Here is a 19,460-nt window from a genome sequence, read left to right as displayed (position 1 = left end):
GACAGTTTATAGCAGCAAATGATAAGCTGTGGTTCTGGCTGGAGGTCAACTCAGTGGTCGACTTCTTCACTGTTCCTCCCGTGTTTGTTTCTGTTTACTTGAACAGAAGCTGGCTCGGTAAGTCTGCATATCTCTTTCAGCTGTTTACTTCTATCTCACTTCTCACTGCATAGCCTGGTCTTTCCTTGCTTTCTTTCACTGCTTTTTAAATTTTTCTCCATCTTACCACTCCTCATTTTCCATTTCTTTTTCCCCCCTCTATCTTCACATGTCACCCCTCCTTTTATCACTCCCTATCTCTCCCTTTGCCTCTCAGTCCCCCGTCTGTCTCCCCATTACTGGGACTGTGTCTCCAAGGCCCTCTTGCTTTGGGCGGCAGTCAACTTTCCCTCATCATTGAAAGTGACAGGGCTGGGTTCCTCTGATGTTTCAGGGAACACAGCAGAGTGGATTGGCAAATGGGAGTGAGAGTAACTCAGAAATGGGCTGTGGCTCACCGTGTGTGTGTCTGTGTGTGTGTGTGTGTCATTGGTAATTGCTGCGTTCAGGCGTTGCACCTGGAATACCTCACAGCAGTTCATAACTGCCATATAATGGCTCAGTCACACTCAAACAAAAAATGCACATGCAAAAGCATGTGTTCTCCCCATGCACACATGTACACACTTACATACACACACACTCTTGCATGAGCAGACTGGAAAACACCCTAACCTGCCTTACATAACGACCTACTTTCCTCAGTGCATTCAGAGCATTGTGGCCTAAATTACACTGCAGTAAAAATAGTTTATTTGTAGCTGTATCCTTTTTTGAGTTCACTGCCACTTTTAAAACTTACTTTCATAACTATATACGATTGTATACATTGTATACACAATTTACAACTCAGCTAAATGCTAATCCAATGTTTAGCTGAGGATGACATTGGACCATTAAGGCTGTTATGTCAGAATGTGAGCTATTATATGAAATATAGTTGAAGGAGTTTAGGTTCTCAAAGCAGAAAACACTTAGACATACGGAGACATTTATCTCAAAAAGATATCTTTCACATTTAGAGACATGTAAAGATCCTGGTTTTTGTTCTCATCTTTTTTCAAAATGTGTCTTATTAGATACAAGGAAAAGCTTGTCGAAGTATTACAATGAATGATGGCTGAATTCCAATTAGGCGCCTCAGTTTCAGGGTCCTGCTGGTTCACTGTTACGCTGTCATGGTTTACAGGGACACTTGAACAGGATAGACCCATTGTCAATGCTATTAGTAATTTCTGTGCTTTTCCTGTAATGGCAAGTCCAAATGTCTGCTGTGAAAAAGGTCCACATTATTAACTAGCAATAACTTAATTTCTGAGATCTGGAAACTGAATAATATTGCAAAAAAAAGGGTCAGACTGGGAAGGAAACATGAGCCACACATTGATCATACAGGATTACTTATTTGGTCAGACAAAAATAAGATTCATCTTGGACGCTGAGAAAATGTATATTTACTTTTGACCGTTTTTTTAAATCGTTAAATCAATTGATTGTAAGAATATTCGGCAGATTAATAAACATGAGAGTAATTAACTCTGGTTTTGGTTACATGCATTAACAATCTTATTATACCTGATAGAAATGGCCAAACAACACGTTGAAATAAACCTTAATTATTTGGTAATTACATGATATAAACTAGACTATATTGTCAGAGATCCAGGTATTTGGAAGGTCTTCCTTCTATGATCTTGTTTTCACATGACCCCTGGAATCACTAAATCTACTAATATGAAAAGTCATATGAAATTGTGAAAGTCTAATCTCTGTGGTGATACAGTTTTCTTAAGAGGCTCACTGTGGCCATGAATCTCACATGAAACAAGCTGTGTAATGAATTAGATATGGCCGAGTCAAGTAATCTGGTTCCTGGTATTCATGATGTAAGGCGTCCTCATCTCATCCCCAGAAAGCTATCGGTCTTTAGGCCTTGATGAGGATGATGAAAGACTGTGAAATGATGGTCTGGCTGCTGCCTGACATTCTGCAGTGATTAATTACCTGTGCTCAATAAATATCCTGCACATGGGCTTGATGTAGGAAGCGAAAACACCTTTTATATACAATACAGCTGCAGTGTGAGTATTTGTATAAACAGCAACTGAGAGTGTGAATTTATTATTTTTGAGAGACGCTCTATAGATTAGATTCCAAAACTATTATTATGCAAAGGGCAGAATCCTGAAGACTATTTTTCTTGCAAGGATCATATATCCAGTTGCATCTCCTTCAAACATTAGAGCATGTTTATTTTTGCAGTGTTGGACATACAGTACTGTAACCACCGAGCATTATAGTAACATAACTCCCACTGGCATATATGTGTATGTTCACTGCTGGTGTACTTGTCCATGTGTTTAAGGCTGCATACAGTGTTGCAAAGCCTCAGTTTTAACATTAACAGTGTGTGTCTGCACTTGGATATGTAACCTAACGGGCTGGTGATAGCTTCCAGAATACTGATGGGGTGCTAAAAAGTGTCTGTTAATATCCAGACTCTTAGGAGTTAGAACAGGAATCATGATCAGCTCCTTATATCCTCTATTATTATGGAATTAAGACATACAGTACCATGTTGTGACAGGAAAATAAGCACAATTAATCAGTATAATATTTGGAGAGAATGGCAAGATATAGTGCAATATTACTGATGCTGCTTTTCTTCAGTAACCTTTGCTATTCGCTGATGAATAAATTACATTTACACTTCCCCTAAAGCGATTTCCCCTATATATCCTTAGGCTTGACAGGGCCATAATGGCTGTCCTAATAAGCAATAGACTAATCCATAGTTAGTCTTACTTTAATTTAGCTATGTGTGTAATATACTGTCCTTTAACAGGCTTTGTTAAGTGGAAGCCAGGGTGGTTGTTAACACCGTGTACTATACTCCTCATTCCCAGTGGATTGGTTTATCTTTTCTTTCCATTCACTGCTGGGGTATACACACCACAGCCAGTGTAATACATCTTAATTACAGTACCTTTTGCTTCACCATCAACTGTGGTCCTGCATGAGACGACTGTTGGACATCCAGTGAAGGTGTATAATAAAGGACCACTAATAGGGGTTCTGCCCTGTGCTGTGTGGTAGAGTGTTCGCCCACTCTGCACCAGAGGAAGTATATGCTTTATGCAGTTCAAGATATGTTCTCCCTGCCTCTGCAAATTGGACATTGATTAGGAGAACAACGCGCGGCTAATGTAAGAGGTCATGCAAAGTTCTTCATTGGAAAGAGGAATTAATCTCCTTTTTGATACTTGAGCATTGCTCTCAAGAGAGTTTTAGCAATGTAAGATTAGCATATGGCAGTTTGAAAGATGCTAGTAGCTCATCTGACTACTAAACCCTATTTCTCACACCTTGCTAGTTAACTTCACACTTCCCTCTTTAGTCATTAAAACACAAGGAACAGCGATGCTGGCTGTGATTATTATTTGAAACAGAACCATTTTTGATATTAAATAGCATTATAAGTTTATAGTAAAATCCTTTCGTAATCCAAAGAGATTGAAATGTATTGTTTTCTGATTTTGTGGTCGCAACCTAAATATTGAGGTGAAGCTGCCCTGACTTTAAGAATGTACAATACTCTGGTAGCCTTTAGGCATGGTTTTGATTCTAACCTGCTACTGCCTCCTAGTGGTGCTTTAGTATATTGTTTCACGAACCCTTGTTTTTTCTGCTAAAAGAGGCTTACTGTAGTAGTGCATGTGCCTTATATGGCCCTCAGACGCTGGCAGGAAGCCACCATGTACATTCAATGTTTTGGGAAGTTTAAGCCTCTTTGCTGCAGCCAGGTGTCTCACTTGTCATGATGGTATTGCATGTTACATTATTGCAGTTGTGTTATAAGATTGGAATGTGTTGCTGGTGTTGAATTTAATATGCACGTGCTGTCTATCCATCAACAACCAGTGTTACACTAGCTGTGTGTGTGTGTGTGTGTGTGTGTGTGTGTGTGTGTGTGTGTGTGTGTGTGTGTGTGTGTGTGTGTGTGTGTTTGTGCTGCATAGCATCGTATAATCTAATCCATGGCTTTGTTGATTGTCAATCCGATATGTATCATCCCAGACTGGTGGTTGATAAAAGATCCCAGTAGGCTGCTCTGCTAGAACATGTGACTTTGGCTCGCAAATCCTCAATGAAGTAACAGTGGGCACAGACCAGAAAACCCTTTTTGAATGAGCATCTGGCTAGCTGAGTGTGTGGGTGTGGGTGTGTGTGTGCAAGAGGCTTTGGCATATGTGGGAAAGAGATTTTCTCTTGCATAAACACGTGTTCATGGGAGCAGAATTTCATTGACAGTTTTTCAACACAAACACACACAAACATGTATTGCAATGCTTGTGAGGACATTTTATTGATGAAATACAAATACATGCTTATGTTGTGGGACCAGATTTATTTCCCCCAGTTTGGAGAAAAGTCTGCATTACAGAGATTTATCCCGCAAAGTGTTGAATACATAGCACACTGATTGAGAAAAATCTACTTTTGTAAATTCTTTGCAGCCGAGTCATTTTACTGACAATATTTTGGCAGATTATTCGGGGTATGCCTGAAATGAACAAAAGAGCATAACCTGTTGTCCAACGTTTTGTCTCAAGACAAATAGGTTTGACCAATACTTGAAGACAGTGTAAAAAAGCCTGTCGTCACAGAGACGCAAAACATTTTACAAATTTGGACAAATGGGCACACTTTAGGACAATCTGTCCCCAAAGCCATTCATGGGATTGCACTCAATTTTACACAGAAAAAGTAACAGAATTAGTTTGTAACATGCTCCCGTTACCCCCATGTTGTTTCCCCTCGCACAAAGACTAGCACACAACTGTATGGGAGGTTCTCAAATGGTTTATTGACTGCCAAAGGCCTGTGATTAAGGCTCTAACTTGCACTGTTATGAGTCACGACTGTGCCTCTGACCTTTCTCGTACCTTCCTTCCATCGTTCCTCCACCTGCTTATCAGGGAGAGACACAATTTCATCAAACTGAGGCCAATTAGGCCTCTTCCCGGCACTGTTCCCTGAGCCACCTCTCACACTTCCCTCTGCAGCTGAGCCCAACAACACCCCCGCCAGCACATAGTTGTATAAAGATTTTGTGTTTGTGATTGTTTGATTGGTTTGTTGTAAAAAGTTGAGGTAATATGTCTCTAAAATATGTAAAAAAATACCTTTTGAATTTTTTGATTTTCATGAAAGAATGGATCCCCAATCTAACAGAAGATTTTTTTCATATCAGACAAAATCTGATTCTACTGTAGTTGAAATGATCTCAGCCCTAGATTGTCCAATGAATTTAACTATCATCAAATTGTCATAGAGCTGTTTCACCTTTTTCATGCGGAAATAGGACACTCATTTATAAATCAGGATTAATGTTTTTGTTCTGCACCGTTTTCACTTTATCTTCATCTCTGCTAATCCCTGGCCAGGTTCAGATTTAAAAAGAAAAAATAGGTTCGACAGAGCCGTGTGCTGATGGAGACAAAACTTCAAAAGGGTTAAAAGTAAAGCACTCAAAGGTGCCTGGAAAGGTAAATCTGATTGGTTCTAACAAAAATGAAGAAAAAAAAATCACCTATATTAGAGCTGACATTTTGCTCACTGAGACACAGTCCCTGGCAAGGCTGGTATGATTAAACAAACACTACAATTCTAGCGGTCTCGTTAGCTCGTCTGTCTGCAGCAGTGACCATCGATTTCAAAGTATTTATAGTTGTTTTTCTTTACAAGGAACTTTTTACTTTTGTGGTGCTGCACTGAGGAAGATTAGCTTTTTTTAAACGTAAAGTCTTAGGAATTATCTCTTGTCATTTTCTGGAGGTGCTTTTGAAATACTAGGCCCAAAATACTTTTGGATCAGCGTTTTTTAATTCCTCTCTTGGCAAGAAGCAAAAGGAATTCCTTGGCAGGGATTGTAAGATAATGATTCCTCCCAAGCTACTCATATATCGACGTACACACAGTGATGCTAATTTGGAGACCATCCGAGAGACGTGGAGGCGGAAGAAGTCCTGTGGCAATCTGTTTCAGAATGGGTACTGGGTTAAGCAGGGCCATCATGGACAGGCGCAAAAGGAAAGGCAGGCGGGACTGTATCATTCAGTGTGGTCCTGTTTGCGCCTCCTCTCCAACTGGAGTAAGGGCGTTATCCTGAAGGGAGCAGAACATTCGTTTCGTACCTTATTCATGCAGATCTTGAGATTGTTACTCCATTAGTTAGCTGATCTTTAAAAAATGACAAGCGTAAGGCCACTGTCCTACATTTGTAATTAGTAAACTGATCGTAAAGATTGTCTCAATGGAAACACACACAAGCAACTGGCAAGTACGTACACACACACACACACACACACACACACACACACACACACACACACACACACACGCACACACACACATACGTTCCATTTGGATCAGTCGTGTTATGTAAAAGGACAATGAGGCAGGTGTCGTATTGTTGTCTAATCCCTAAGCGAGCTGCTCTTGGATGCAGACTGAGGCTCATATAAAGTAGGCCACATGATGTTCCTCATAACTTGTTTGAGTGCATAAATAATTCCAACACATCATCTAGAATAAAGTGTCTACTTTTCTTGTCTCATATCCTGGTGTGTCACAGACTACATTTTGAATCATATGGTGCTGTGCCAAAAGTGCTTCAGAAAAACAATCGGGCCATGCTGTCGGAGGGCTCATACATGTTGTCTTTCTTCATATCTGCCACTGTTATGTCTTTCTGGTACTACTGTAAATTTATTTTAGAAAACATCCAATTTATATGATTATATGTGAATTTGACGTTGCCATCAGTTGTTCTTTATGCACGTATATGTTAATCTCTCTCTTTCTGTGTCTCTGTCTCACAGGCTTAAGATTTCTCAGAGCACTAAGATTGATACAGTTTTCAGAAATTCTTCAATTTTTGAATATCTTGAAAACAAGGTAAGAATAAAGCTGTCCTCCTTCATTGACAATAATCATATCCACATAGAATATTATCTTCACTGTTATTCCCACCAGTAGCTATAGTTAAAAGTGAGGCTGATTTGCATACCATTGTCAGTATACAGTATGTGTCAGTAATTGCTTAAATTTGTGTTAATCTACATGTATATGTTATGAGGTATCATAATTGTATGTCTAAGGTAATGATGATGTTTTTTTTATGTTGCGATATATAAATAACATTTTCACATTGTATGTGAACATAACACTGTACTTACACTTGTGTAGTATAACACTGTACACATACACAGGATAAGATAACAAAGGTTTAGAAAGTGGCCCTCTTTTTAGCATCGTCCTCCTTGGAAGTTGGATTCAAGCTTTTATTCCCATTCTGTTCCTCATTGGGCTTTTATGGTTTTTGTTTATTGATATGCACATAATCTATTAAAATCCTGGCTCAACTTTACTTGTTGTTTATTGTCAGCCACGACAGCTTACTTTCATTAGCTCATAGGTCTCTGTTTTTCTGTCATTGTGGTTTAATTTCTTTAAGAGTGTTATGGTTCCTCTTCTTCTTTATCCTAGCAACTCCATCAAGCTAGTAAACCTGTGTTCCATCTTCATAAGCACATGGCTCACAGCAGCTGGATTCATACATTTGGTAAGTGGACAGATGTGAGGACCAGTAAGGTCTAGTGCCACATTTCAACATCAAATTGTCTAATAATCTAATTATTAATATTGTAAACAATTATCCGACTTCAGAATGAACTACAATAAAGTATATTGTAATGTTTCACACTAGTATCAAGTCGGGATGCACTGATCCAACTTCTCCCAAAACCGATTGCAGAAACTTAACTCATGGAACTGCCAATACCTCGTATTGATCCGATTCTACTTCTCTGTTTCTTTCCCCCAAATTTAAAATCTTCTTTTCCTCACTTTTCGGATTTCATTGGAGGTATTGGCTGTGTTCAAATTCACTCAACTTCTACTCTATAATAGGCACTCAATAGTAAGCAGTGAATATATTTCTGACACTTACTAATCATACTAGTCACATATTGATTTTTCTCCTCACAGGTGGCTTTAGAGCCCCTCAGCAGTACTTTGTGTGCCATGGACACCACTTATTGTTGTGCTCTAGTAAAATGACTGTTCACAATGACTGAATGAGTCATAGTGGAGACACTGAATTATACAATGACATTGATGAAGTGAGTGTTTTTATTGTGTACAGGCCAATCTGCATAGTAAAGTTAGTATTTGCGTTAAATTATGATAAACGGAAGGCAAACAAACACTATTGTATGTGCCAATACATTTTATTTATCAATGATAAATTGTATTTTCAAAAAGATAAATATGTTTTTCATTAAGATTTTGAATGAACGAGATATGAGATATATTCTACAGAAAATAGATAACATTAGTAATGTAAAAAACAAAGGTTGGGTCTGCTGGTGACCTAGCAAGGAACTGCTAAGTCAAGTGTGGCTGGAGACTTTTATTGTATGCCTCCTTCCTCCCCATTTTTCTACTATCAAACTGTTCAAGGAAAAATTATTATTAAAAAATATATATATATATATCTATGTATATATATATACATAGATATATATTTTGTGGAGTGACAAATCTGTATAGTATTTATTGTGTATTTGTAGCTCTGCCCAACAACTCAATAAAGCATCAAACTGTTTTACCACTAGATGGTAGTCTTAGCTCAATATGTGTACATAATACATATACTGGATGATTCAACAAAGATGAATGCATGAGCACTTGTAGCTGGATTTAATCAAACCTGATCAAATAGTTTATCTTTGCAAGCTGTGTCTTTATTAACACACAGCTGTGTTGAACCTATTTTATAAAATGTTTACAGACTTGTGGTGAGTGTCATCTCTAATTGTCCTTCACTCCCGCCCCATCTCCATTTTTAGGTGGAAAACTCTGGGGACCCATGGGAAAACTTCCAGAATTCCCAGGCACTTTCCTACTGGGAATGTGTCTATTTGCTGATGGTGACAATGTCTACAGTGGGCTACGGGGATGTCTATGCAAAAACCACCTTGGGGCGGCTGTTTATGGTCTTCTTCATCCTCGGTGGTTTGGTAAAATCAGGCTTTTCTTTCTCCCTTGCTCCCCTTATCCCCTCCTAAATCCTGCCTGTCCCCATCAATAGGCTGTATACATCTGTTGAACTTGATACATTGATGAACAATTCATTATTTTGTATACTGTATGATATTTTAGCATAGTGCTTAAATGTTAGAACTATGTTGCCTGGACCAGTAAATGTTATTTATTTGTCAAAGTGAAGTTATACCCTTCTGTTTAGCCTGCTGTATCCCGTCTACTGTAGTTACAGTACTATGTGCTCCTTTGTTCTCTCCCCTTACGTGCCACTCCTGTATTTGTTGGATAAGAGTCAGAGTTTCTGTCTGATAATGTTGTTGCTGTTCTCTTAAAGGCAGTTGCGGTTTCAGGACACCCCTCCTCCCGTGTCTCTTCCCACAATTCCAACAAACACAGGGGCAGGGAGATGAGGCTTAGGCCAGCCTGACTGTTACCATAGCAACAGCATCCTCCTAAATCCTTTCCCGCTCACCTTCCTTCGATGTAGCGTCCCGATTGGCTGCCCCATGTACAATAACTTAAGCACATGGGTGTACACACCTGCGAGCGCTCGTACACATACTAAAGACCCTGCCGCCTCCAACTTCTCTCACAAAGACGTGGAGGATTTAGCCAAATCACAGTCACTGAGTTCTGTATTTATTTGGCAAGCTATCACTCTGCACTGATGACCTGCAGCTGTGTGGATGTGTACCTTGTTGTGGCCATGGTGATAGGTTATGTGTTTTCTCTCAGCGCTGAGAGCTCTGGAAGTCTTTAGGCCCGTACCTCAGCCTGCTTCCTATCACCAGCAGTGGCTGAGTAATGACTTCAGGCTTGAGATATTTTAAAGCCAGGGATCATATTAAACTCACATCATTTCACATTATTCCTGCTGATGGATGATATGTGCACTTTTCCAAGTATGAGTTAAGTATGTATTTACAAGGGCAAGGGCTCTTTCTTTGTTTCTTAATGCAGATGTTAGCCCAGATGAGTAGTGTCAGTGAGTGTTAGTTGGTAAACACAACCCTGCACTAGGCTGTAACACTTTGCAAAATGCATCCAGCTCATGTTCCAGCCCAACAAATGAGTCTTAATGTGTTTTGCAGCTGTGGACCATCAGGTAGGCCTATTCAAATCAACCTGCCAAATCCTCTGTGTTTGTTGGACAAAACATGGCACATAGGTTTTTATTCTCCTTTTAAAAGTCTGCTATCCAGAAAGGTATTGGGTGATATCACAGACTACTCAGCAGCTGTGACAAAATTCTTGCCCACTGAACAAACTTGTTCCGAAACTTTTACCTTTAAAAAAACGGGGGCTATTTTTTTTTTTACAGCAAAAACAAGATTTTTGGGTATATGAAGATCTTGCTCAATTTTCGAAGTTCATCAAGTCTCTTCAGACACTGAGAGAGTTTTTAACTTGATTTTCAATAGCAAATGAATATTTTCCCCCTGAGAAATCTGGAATCATGCACCAGTTTCCCCACCATCCTGCTGCGGCGTAGTAGTCTCTTTTTTAGTCTCTTCTTCTGTCTTCTATCTTCTCCTTAGGCCATGTTTGCCAGCTACGTCCCTGAAATCATAGAGTTAATAGGAAACCGAAAGAAATATGGTGGTACCTATAGTGCGGTTAATGGGAGAAAGTAAGTATTCCAGATGGTTCTGCTGTTTTTCTGTGTGCGGTAGAACCCTCTCTGCATGCCTTTTTCTTTTTTCTGTTCCATGCATGTAGGCCATGTTTGCTCGCTACGTGCCAGAAATTGCTGCTCTCATCCTTAATCGGAAGAAATACGGAGGGAGTTATAACTCGACACGAGGCAGAAAGTAAGTTCAAATCCAGACGAGGTGTGGTTGTGTGACTCAAGTGAACCCCCTTGGAGTTTATAGTTACTGGGGGTTAGTTAGATGGACTTTTTTTTAGGACAGTAAAGTTACTTTATAACATCAAGTCACACTGCGTGACTGGAGACCTTGGCCATTAGGAGTCACATGTCCACGCCCTTTTACTCTCTCTTTTGCTCTGTCTGTCTCTCTGGGTCTGTCCTCGTCCTCTTCTATATCTGCCTCTATCTGTCCGTCATTTGTGTGCCGTTCATTTTCTTTCTTTGTCCTCCTTGAAACATCCTGTGCTGGTTTTAATTTAATTTGGAAAATAGAGCTTTCATGACTACTACATTTTAGACTTACAATGTACTAATCTGTGGTGCACATATCTGTGCACTTTGTGTTGTCCCATTTCTTCTCTAGTCTCTCATTAATACAGTTTTGCCCATAGGGATGAATTACTACTTATTTCCAAATGGAAAAAAATTGTCATGAAACCCCTTACAATCCACTTTCAATGGACTTTTTTTCCCCACAAGAAAATAGAATGATTTAAACATCTGCAAGTGCATTATTATTGGTGGTCTTTTTAAGCATCATCAATTTAAATGACCATTGCAACATATAATGTATTTTCTTGTCTCATTTTGCTTGAGTTTTATTTTTGCACGCTTTTTTGGAATTACTTTGCTTTTACTGCATCTTTTCCGGGCATGTTCTCTATGACCTGCAGTCACGAGCCTATTTCATAGAGTGCAACACTCCATGAAAAAGCCATCTTCCTGTTGTATGTCAACAATACCCCATTGCATCATCAACGCTTGACATGACTCTGGCCCTGATCTTCAGTCAGCTCCCACACCCTGAATGCTGGATGCCTCGCTCCCAGTGGAGGCTCTCAATTGCTTTTGGCTTGCTTTGCCTGCTCGGTTCTTGATGCTCGCCTGGTTCTCGTGTTTGTGTGGTGGTGGAGTTTGTCTCCAAAAACTTGTTATTTATGTGTATGTGTAATTGGCCTCTCACAGCAGAGGATCCAGTGCACTGTGAAGTATGTGTGGCACTGTGGTCATTTCACCACAGTCATTATTGTCCAGTATTGTTCCTCTCCCCTCTTGGCTCAAACCTTACTGATATTCAGCACACAGATATACTTAAATCCAGATGTGGTGTGTCTAGAACAGGGAGGGTAAGACTTCCTTTTCCTTCTTCTTTGTTCTTCTCATTCTCTGCGATGGCACTCAACATCTGCAGTCTTCTCTTTCTCACTCTGTTTCTCTTTTTGTATCTTACATCTTTCAGTGGGGCGGATTCTAGCGAGTCAGCAGTAGAACGAGGCATCGGAAAAAAGCTTTTGTTCGATAATGTTTGCCTGTCATTGAGATAAGATTGATGAAATGTTATGTTTGGCCAGTGACCTCAGCCCAGACTCACTGATGTGTGTTGAGAGAAGCCCTTGTCAAAGTCGAGGATAGTTTCTCCAAAACACTTTTCTCTCTCCGCACCCCCTACCATTTCTGTCTCTGGTTAGACATACAGTGCAAACATATGGTAACAATCGGAAGATACCCACCAAACACAGGTTTAGGGTGGCACCAGGCTCTTTGCATAATCATTTAGATTTGTATTTGTTCGGTGTGTTTACATGTATAGGACCTGACACATAGATAAAACCGCTTTGTCATGTGGGTTTAGGTTTGCCATCGGGGTTCAGTTATTTAGCAGCTGTCAAAAAAAGTCTATCATGGAAATGAGATTTGCAGATTACGAGTATCCGACTGATTACAGAGCTCACAAACAATGAGATCATGGATACATTGTGAACTGTTTTAAATGTATCCCTTATTTCATCTTGCTGCCTGCCGCTGTCATTTGAAACAGACCTTGAAGGCTATTTGGAAGTGAGAGGGACTCACATTGGATCTGTACAACATTTCTGTTTCATGCTTATGGTACTCTGTGCAGTGTAGCATACACCCATGAGCGCAGTGACAGCACTCAGCCTGCGTACGCTGATATAATAATGACAAGTGTTGTATTCTGTTGGCGCCCAGTGCAGTCGAGGCTCTGTGGTTTCCATTATGGCTTTATGGTTTCCATTAGCCCCAAATTCTACAGAGGGGTTGGCATGGAAACTGGCTTCAACACTGGCTGAACTTTGACGCACACCTTTGAAAGTCCTCTGTCAGGGCGAGCAACTCAATGGTCAAACGTACATCTGTCAGAGTTTTCATAGAATCCCCATGCTATTGCACTGTAAATACAAAGTGCATTATCTAGTATATATCTGCACATATCTTGAAATTGACTACAAGAGAAGCCTTTTCATTTAATACAAAAATAAAATGAGCGCTAAGTTGTATAATTGCAACATTTTGACGATGATTCTTGCAGTAAGTTTCATTACTGACCTAAGGATTTGAGCAGTACCAAGTGAGTGACCTCTGTTGCTGATGTTTGAGCTCTCTGCTTGTTCATTTTGTATTCAGTGCATCCCCAGTGACACCCTGGGATGTTGCCTGACTGCATGTTGTGTGTGCACGCTCTGTAAAACCCCTTGGTATTTAATGTGATTGTGTGCCCTCTTTTGTTTGGTTTCTGGGTTGTGTTTGGTTTTCTTGTGAAAATATGCTTCTTTTTTTAAGTAATGTCCATAGATTAAACTGTACGGTTCAACCTGATTGTCCCAGAGGGAAGGTATTTTGTTTATTAAGAAATTATAAATGCTTGAATTATCAAAGCTATACTTATATATATATATATACTATTCAGCCAAATACCTCAGTATTCAATTTGATGCCAATCAGAAGAGGCATGCCAATTTTAATTGCGTCTATCAAGTAAACATATTTAAACAATAAATGCAGAGATTTAAATGTGTGGGGGGGGGGGGGGGGGGGGGGGGGGGGGGGGGAGGAAAAAAGCTTGTTACATGAGGAAGAAAGTTTAGTTTTGCTGATAAATCACCCACTACACTGTGTGGGGGGGAGGGGGAATTAATAATCTAATGCTGAACACATACCCCTTATAAATCTCTATATTCGTTCTACCCTTGTCAAAGGGCATCTGGATACTGGGAATAGAAAAACGTAACTGATGTTTTTCCATCTCTTGAAATGAGAGACATCTTGTGCCAAATACTGCCGGCTGCCCACAGACATCTCAGCTCATCAGCTTGTAAGACCACATGGTCCTTTGCTCAACTCTGGCCAGCCATGCCATCACGGCTGCTCATTAGATTCTCTTAAAGGACAGGGGCGACATCTGCGGAGACCATTATGTCCTGCAACATCCACACACTGCCTTTCTTTCAATATGTCTGTCACATTACTTTGCCAAGTCCACTTCAGTTCAGTGTACCCGGACCATCTGGTACAGAGTAGGAGGACATTAAGTGATCTGAACTATGGTTCTCATCTAACATTAATAAATATCTGTTTCCTTTAAGCCTGCCAAACTTAGTCAGATTTCAGTAATATTCTATAATTTTAGACATCAACTTTTAAAGGTCAATGTGTGAGTCAGAGCCTGCTTCTTGAGTACACAAGTAATGTATTCAGACAAATCTAGTTTGATCATAAGAACTTGAACAGTGAACAAATAGGACCACAGATTGTATTTTATTTTAGGAAAGAGTAACCCAATACTCATAGTGTTCAATGCAAAGCTGTCCAGTATCCAAGCACTCAAAACTAAAGTGGTTCATTTGTCTCCTGGCACATCCTGCTAAGCAGTGGATAAGGCCATTGTCATTACACAGATTGTCTTACAGGTCTCCATAGGGTAATTAGGATGTCTGCCGAATGTCCACACTAATCCATGTCAATATAAGGGCGGAATTCTACTCAGCATGTTTGGATTTCTCATTTAGGGTTTTGGCAATAAGACCTAGTGACATTTAACTTTAACTCCAGAAGGGCAGCTCAGTTTACCACAGTGCAAATTAAGCATATACATTGTTTTAAATCCACCAGATTAGTGTGATTAAATTGCTTATCATAACTATATCATGGTTGAGTTCCAACCATTGTAATAACAACAATATTCTCTACTACATTCAATTATTTTAAGAAATAGCAACAATAATGTTTGAGGAGCAAGATAACCTAGAACCTGAACATTCATTTTGACAATTTTCATGAACAATGATTGAATTGAATTGAAACTGAAGTTTCACTGTTGAGATGGTAAATCATTGAACGTTTAAAGTTTAATGTGTCAGTCAGTGACCATCCAAACTGTCCAAATTACTCTCATCTCATGAAGTAAATGTGAAGCTGATGTTTGAACTTGAACGGTGTTCAAACGGCGCAGTCAGAGGACAAACAGGGTCACAACCTCAACGCCCAAATCGTTCCAATCTAACTTCGTACTTCCTCACTTTTGTAATCAGCCCTATGCGCCTTCTGACAGATCCCCCTGCTGTAATACACTACATGTTTTGCCAGCGGGGCCATCAAAAACTCTGAGGTCCTGTTTAGATTTTGTGTCAACCACAGGCCTCCAAATCACTTTGAAAGTTTTTAGTAATGTTATGTATAAAAGCACAAGCATATTGATGTGCATGTCTTTGTCAACATGCACTCAGATCACAAAGGGGTGGTTTGGCTGAAGGGACAGTTTTTATATTGAGAACGGAAGACAATCCAACCACTGTGGGCTGTGTGATTATAACTTAGATTTTCTTAAGTGGTTCAGAGTTGAGTGTTTGATTGCTCTTGTGCAGAATTTAACCACTTTCATTACATGGGGGAAAATGTTCACTTTTATGGCAAAAAAAAGAAGATATAATTCAGTTACTTGTTTGCTTTGAAATGCCATTTCCTGACATGTATATAGCTTTTTTTAGTCTATATTTGAGATGTGAGAGTGCTTTGGTTTGACTGATTATCTGTGGGAGACATGCCAGTGTCTGCAGTGATTTATGTTGCCCACTCAAGATGATTTCTTCCCCCCTTCCAGGCATATTGTGGTCTGTGGTCATATTACCCTCGAAAGTGTCTCCAACTTCCTCAAAGACTTCCTACACAAGGACAGGGATGATGTCAATGTTGAAATTGTTTTTCTCCATAAGTAAGTTTTTTTTTTACGTCCTCACCATGTGTAGCAAAACAATGCAACAATACACAGGCAGTATGTGTATATATATATATATATATATATATATATATATATATATATATATACATATATATATATATATATATATATGTATATATATATATATATATATATATATATTGTATATACGCTAGGTATGCTAACACCCTCTCATCTTTTTGTGTGTGTTAGTATTTCCCCTAATCTTGAGCTGGAAGCCTTGTTCAAACGCCATTTTACCCAAGTAGAGTTCTACCAGGGATCTGTTCTCAACCCTCACGACCTCGCCAGAGTGAAGGTACAGTCAGTGACATCAATGAGAGATGAAATCACATACAAATTGTTGAATTAAAGTGTATAATAAATTGGACACATTAAAAGAAAATTCAGTTTCAAAGATCGGTCATTTTTATTATTTTTTTATTTTTTTGAAAAAAAAGAAAGACACAATTAGTTTGACACTAAATGCTTGTTAATATGAATTGAGTATAATGTTAACATATCTGTTTCTCTGGTCCCTACACATAGATCGAGTCAGCAGATGCCTGCCTAATCCTAGCCAATAAGTACTGTGCAGATCCTGATGCTGAAGATGCCTCCAACATCATGAGGTATTGTATTGTTTGGACTTTGAAATCAGTGGAAAATGAATTAATTGTGTGTTACATTGTGCCGTTTTGTTCTGCTTCAAGGGTTATTTCGATCAAGAACTACCATCCCAAGATCAGAATAATTACACAGATGCTACAGTACCACAATAAGGTAAGATTGCTTCATCTGGATGCTCTTTATTTGTCTCACAAGACTAAACATGTAAATCAGGGGATGACCCACAGCGATGTCTGCTGCATTTCAGTAGTTTATTTGGTAGTTCATAATAACATGTTTTATACGAGTGACCACTTGCTCCCTTGACTCCAGAAGGACTTGTAATGTATAACGTGAGAATTGCATTTTGGAAAATGACAACCTACAAAATAGTGTATCAATTGTTGCAATTGATACACCATTTGTTTCTGTAAAAAGCAAGTTGAGAGTTGGCTCACCAAAAATCACTAACTATGCCAAGTGGTCGCACACATCCGAAATCCTTTGTTGGCAGGTGCTGGACTCAGAGAAGAAAGCAAAGAAAAAACATAAATGAAAGTCTGCACACTGTAGCTCCCTTTAGAGCAATTTAAATAGCATTTACACATGCATTTAAAGATGGAGTCGCTGTTGGTACAGTGTGTACAGTCAGTGTACCTTTAAGTTTTCATTACTATAAATCACTGTCTTCTACACAGCTTCAATATTTCCCGCTTTAAGGAAACGCCTCTGCGTTACAGAGAGAGGGTGAATACATGTTTATTCAGACAGGCAGTGTTAGGAAATTGTTGTGTATTTGACCCAGCTCAAAATACAAGTATGGGCCGGAAAATGAGCATGATGTTCACCCTTTAAGACATATGAATCATTTACTTAGATTTCTGTGTCGTGTGACCTCCTCTTTCTGTCATGTGATGAAGGCCCATCTGCTGAACATTCCAAGCTGGAACTGGAGGGAGGGTGACGATGCTATCTGTCTGGCGGAGCTGAAGGCAGGCTTCATTGCCCAGAGCTGTCTGGCTCAGGGCCTGTCCACCATGCTAGCCAACCTCTTCTCTATGAGGTCCTTCATTGAGGTAACACAGAGGACAAGATTAACGTGCCTTGTCTCAGTCGCTCCTTCTGAACAGACTGAAGTAATTGGGATGAATGCATTTTCACATTGCATTTTTGTAAATTAGATGATTTATTCAGCGATTGAAGGCGAGGTTACGATACGTGGATACAGTAGGTTCTCTGCTGACAGATGAACTCGATCTGTCAGACACAGTACATTTCCCGCAAAATGTTGACATCTTTGTCCAGAGAAAGACTTCCATTAGAATGATTTCAGTCATCCTGGCACGTCATATTTTACTGTGACATTTCATATGGAATCTGTTCAGTGTGTCTGTGGATTAAAATTGAAGAGGTGCTTCTCTCCATCAAAGAACTGGTCTCTTGTCATAAAGATGATGAATCGGCGTATAATGACCAGGCTGATGTTGTGCGGTGGAACATCTGCAGACCACATTGGGCGGCTATTTGAAGAAAAACAGTGTTGGTTTTGTGTCTTCTCCTCACATGTGACGTTTCCGTGCTTGTTTTTTCTTTGTCAGATTGAGGAGGATACATGGCAGAAGTATTACCTAGAAGGGGTGGCTAATGAGATGTACACAGAGTATTTGTCCAGTGCCTTTGTCGGCCTCACCTTCCCTACTGTCTGCGAGTAAGTATCGCTCTTTCCTCGCTCAGCAAGCCCACTGTCAGTGGTAGGTATACTGTAGCTAACAACTCTGACGTGAGGAAAGAAACACGAGATGTGCATTTCAAAAAGCGTTTGAACACATCAGTCACTTGCTCATACACTGCTGTCCTCTAATAAGTGCACATGTTTTTCAGACTGTGTTACGTGAAGTTGAAGCTGCTACTTATTGCCATCGAATACAAATCGGAGCAAAGAGAGAGCAGGTTTGTTTATTGCATCTTTCTTCCACTAACGTCAGGTATAACTGTGTTAAAAGTGAACTACTGTGTGCCTCGCTTCACCCACAAATCCTCTTTTGTAGCTTTAATAACAGTTGATAATCATATTACATTTGATTTTGTGAATGACATGTGAAGGATAGCATGCCAATGTAAACATCATTACACACAATAACAGAAAGCTCTCAGAGAGCACAAACCTCTGCCAAGGCTGCACAGTCATCTTGAATTTCGGTTTTTCATTTGCAATGTGCCAAAATGTTTCATAGAAGTCATACATAAGACATTTGTGGAAATGTTCCAATTCTTTTTTTTTTTTTTTTTTACTTAGCAGAAAAATATGGATCTGCACCAAAACCTTTCTTATTCCTTGCCCTCAAGACCTCACGTTTCTCAAAATTGAATTGCATTCTGATGACAACTTTTTGGAATTTCATGCTATTTAGCAAATAAATAAACGGGAATGATAATACTGACTTTATGTTCTCGGTGGTACTAACTACATAACAACAAGTCTGATACTTTTACCAAACCTTGCAGGTATGCAGGATAAAGGATAAAGATCTGGTTGAAATTTCTACTTGGTTTATTACTGTAGGTAACGGCACTGCAACATGTCTTTGTCGTTGTTGATTATATTGTGCCGTCAATTCAGAGATACATTCACACCTGAATAACCAATTTGCTGCACATTCCAATTTCATGTCATGTTTTTCCTTAACTTGATTCCTTTGTCTCTCTGTTCAGTCTGTGTGGTAACAAGTACCTCTACATCAGTGTCCGTCTTATCACCAATAACAACATGAAGTCCTATTTTTCACTAATCTCAATTGCCAAATCTCACTCGCT

The 19,460-nt window shown here is 39.5% G+C and overlaps 1 protein-coding gene across 1 annotated transcript in view; it reads left to right on the top strand.

Annotated features, from left to right (window-relative positions):
• The window catches only part of kcnma1a (potassium large conductance calcium-activated channel, subfamily M, alpha member 1a), a gene marked incomplete at both ends in the record, with an annotated part of 124,891 nt that overhangs the window by 66,931 nt on the left and 38,500 nt on the right, over positions 1-19,460 (top strand). The window contains 12 exons of the mRNA XM_079229511.1: positions 6-117; positions 6,924-6,999; positions 7,591-7,666; positions 8,955-9,125; positions 10,689-10,780; positions 15,921-16,031; positions 16,251-16,356; positions 16,587-16,669; positions 16,751-16,820; positions 17,567-17,722; positions 18,245-18,354; positions 18,528-18,596. Coding sequence (XP_079085637.1) covers positions 6-117; positions 6,924-6,999; positions 7,591-7,666; positions 8,955-9,125; positions 10,689-10,780; positions 15,921-16,031; positions 16,251-16,356; positions 16,587-16,669; positions 16,751-16,820; positions 17,567-17,722; positions 18,245-18,354; positions 18,528-18,596 — 1,232 coding nt within the window. The remainder of the gene's footprint in view (positions 1-5; positions 118-6,923; positions 7,000-7,590; positions 7,667-8,954; positions 9,126-10,688; positions 10,781-15,920; positions 16,032-16,250; positions 16,357-16,586; positions 16,670-16,750; positions 16,821-17,566; positions 17,723-18,244; positions 18,355-18,527; positions 18,597-19,460) is intronic.

The sequence above is a fragment of the Taurulus bubalis genome, assembly GCF_910589615.1.
Source record: "Taurulus bubalis genome assembly, chromosome: 14".
NCBI lineage: Eukaryota > Metazoa > Chordata > Actinopteri > Perciformes > Cottidae > Taurulus > Taurulus bubalis.
The sequence above is the reverse complement of the archived record's forward strand: the minus strand, read 5'-3'. Positions and strand labels throughout refer to the sequence as shown.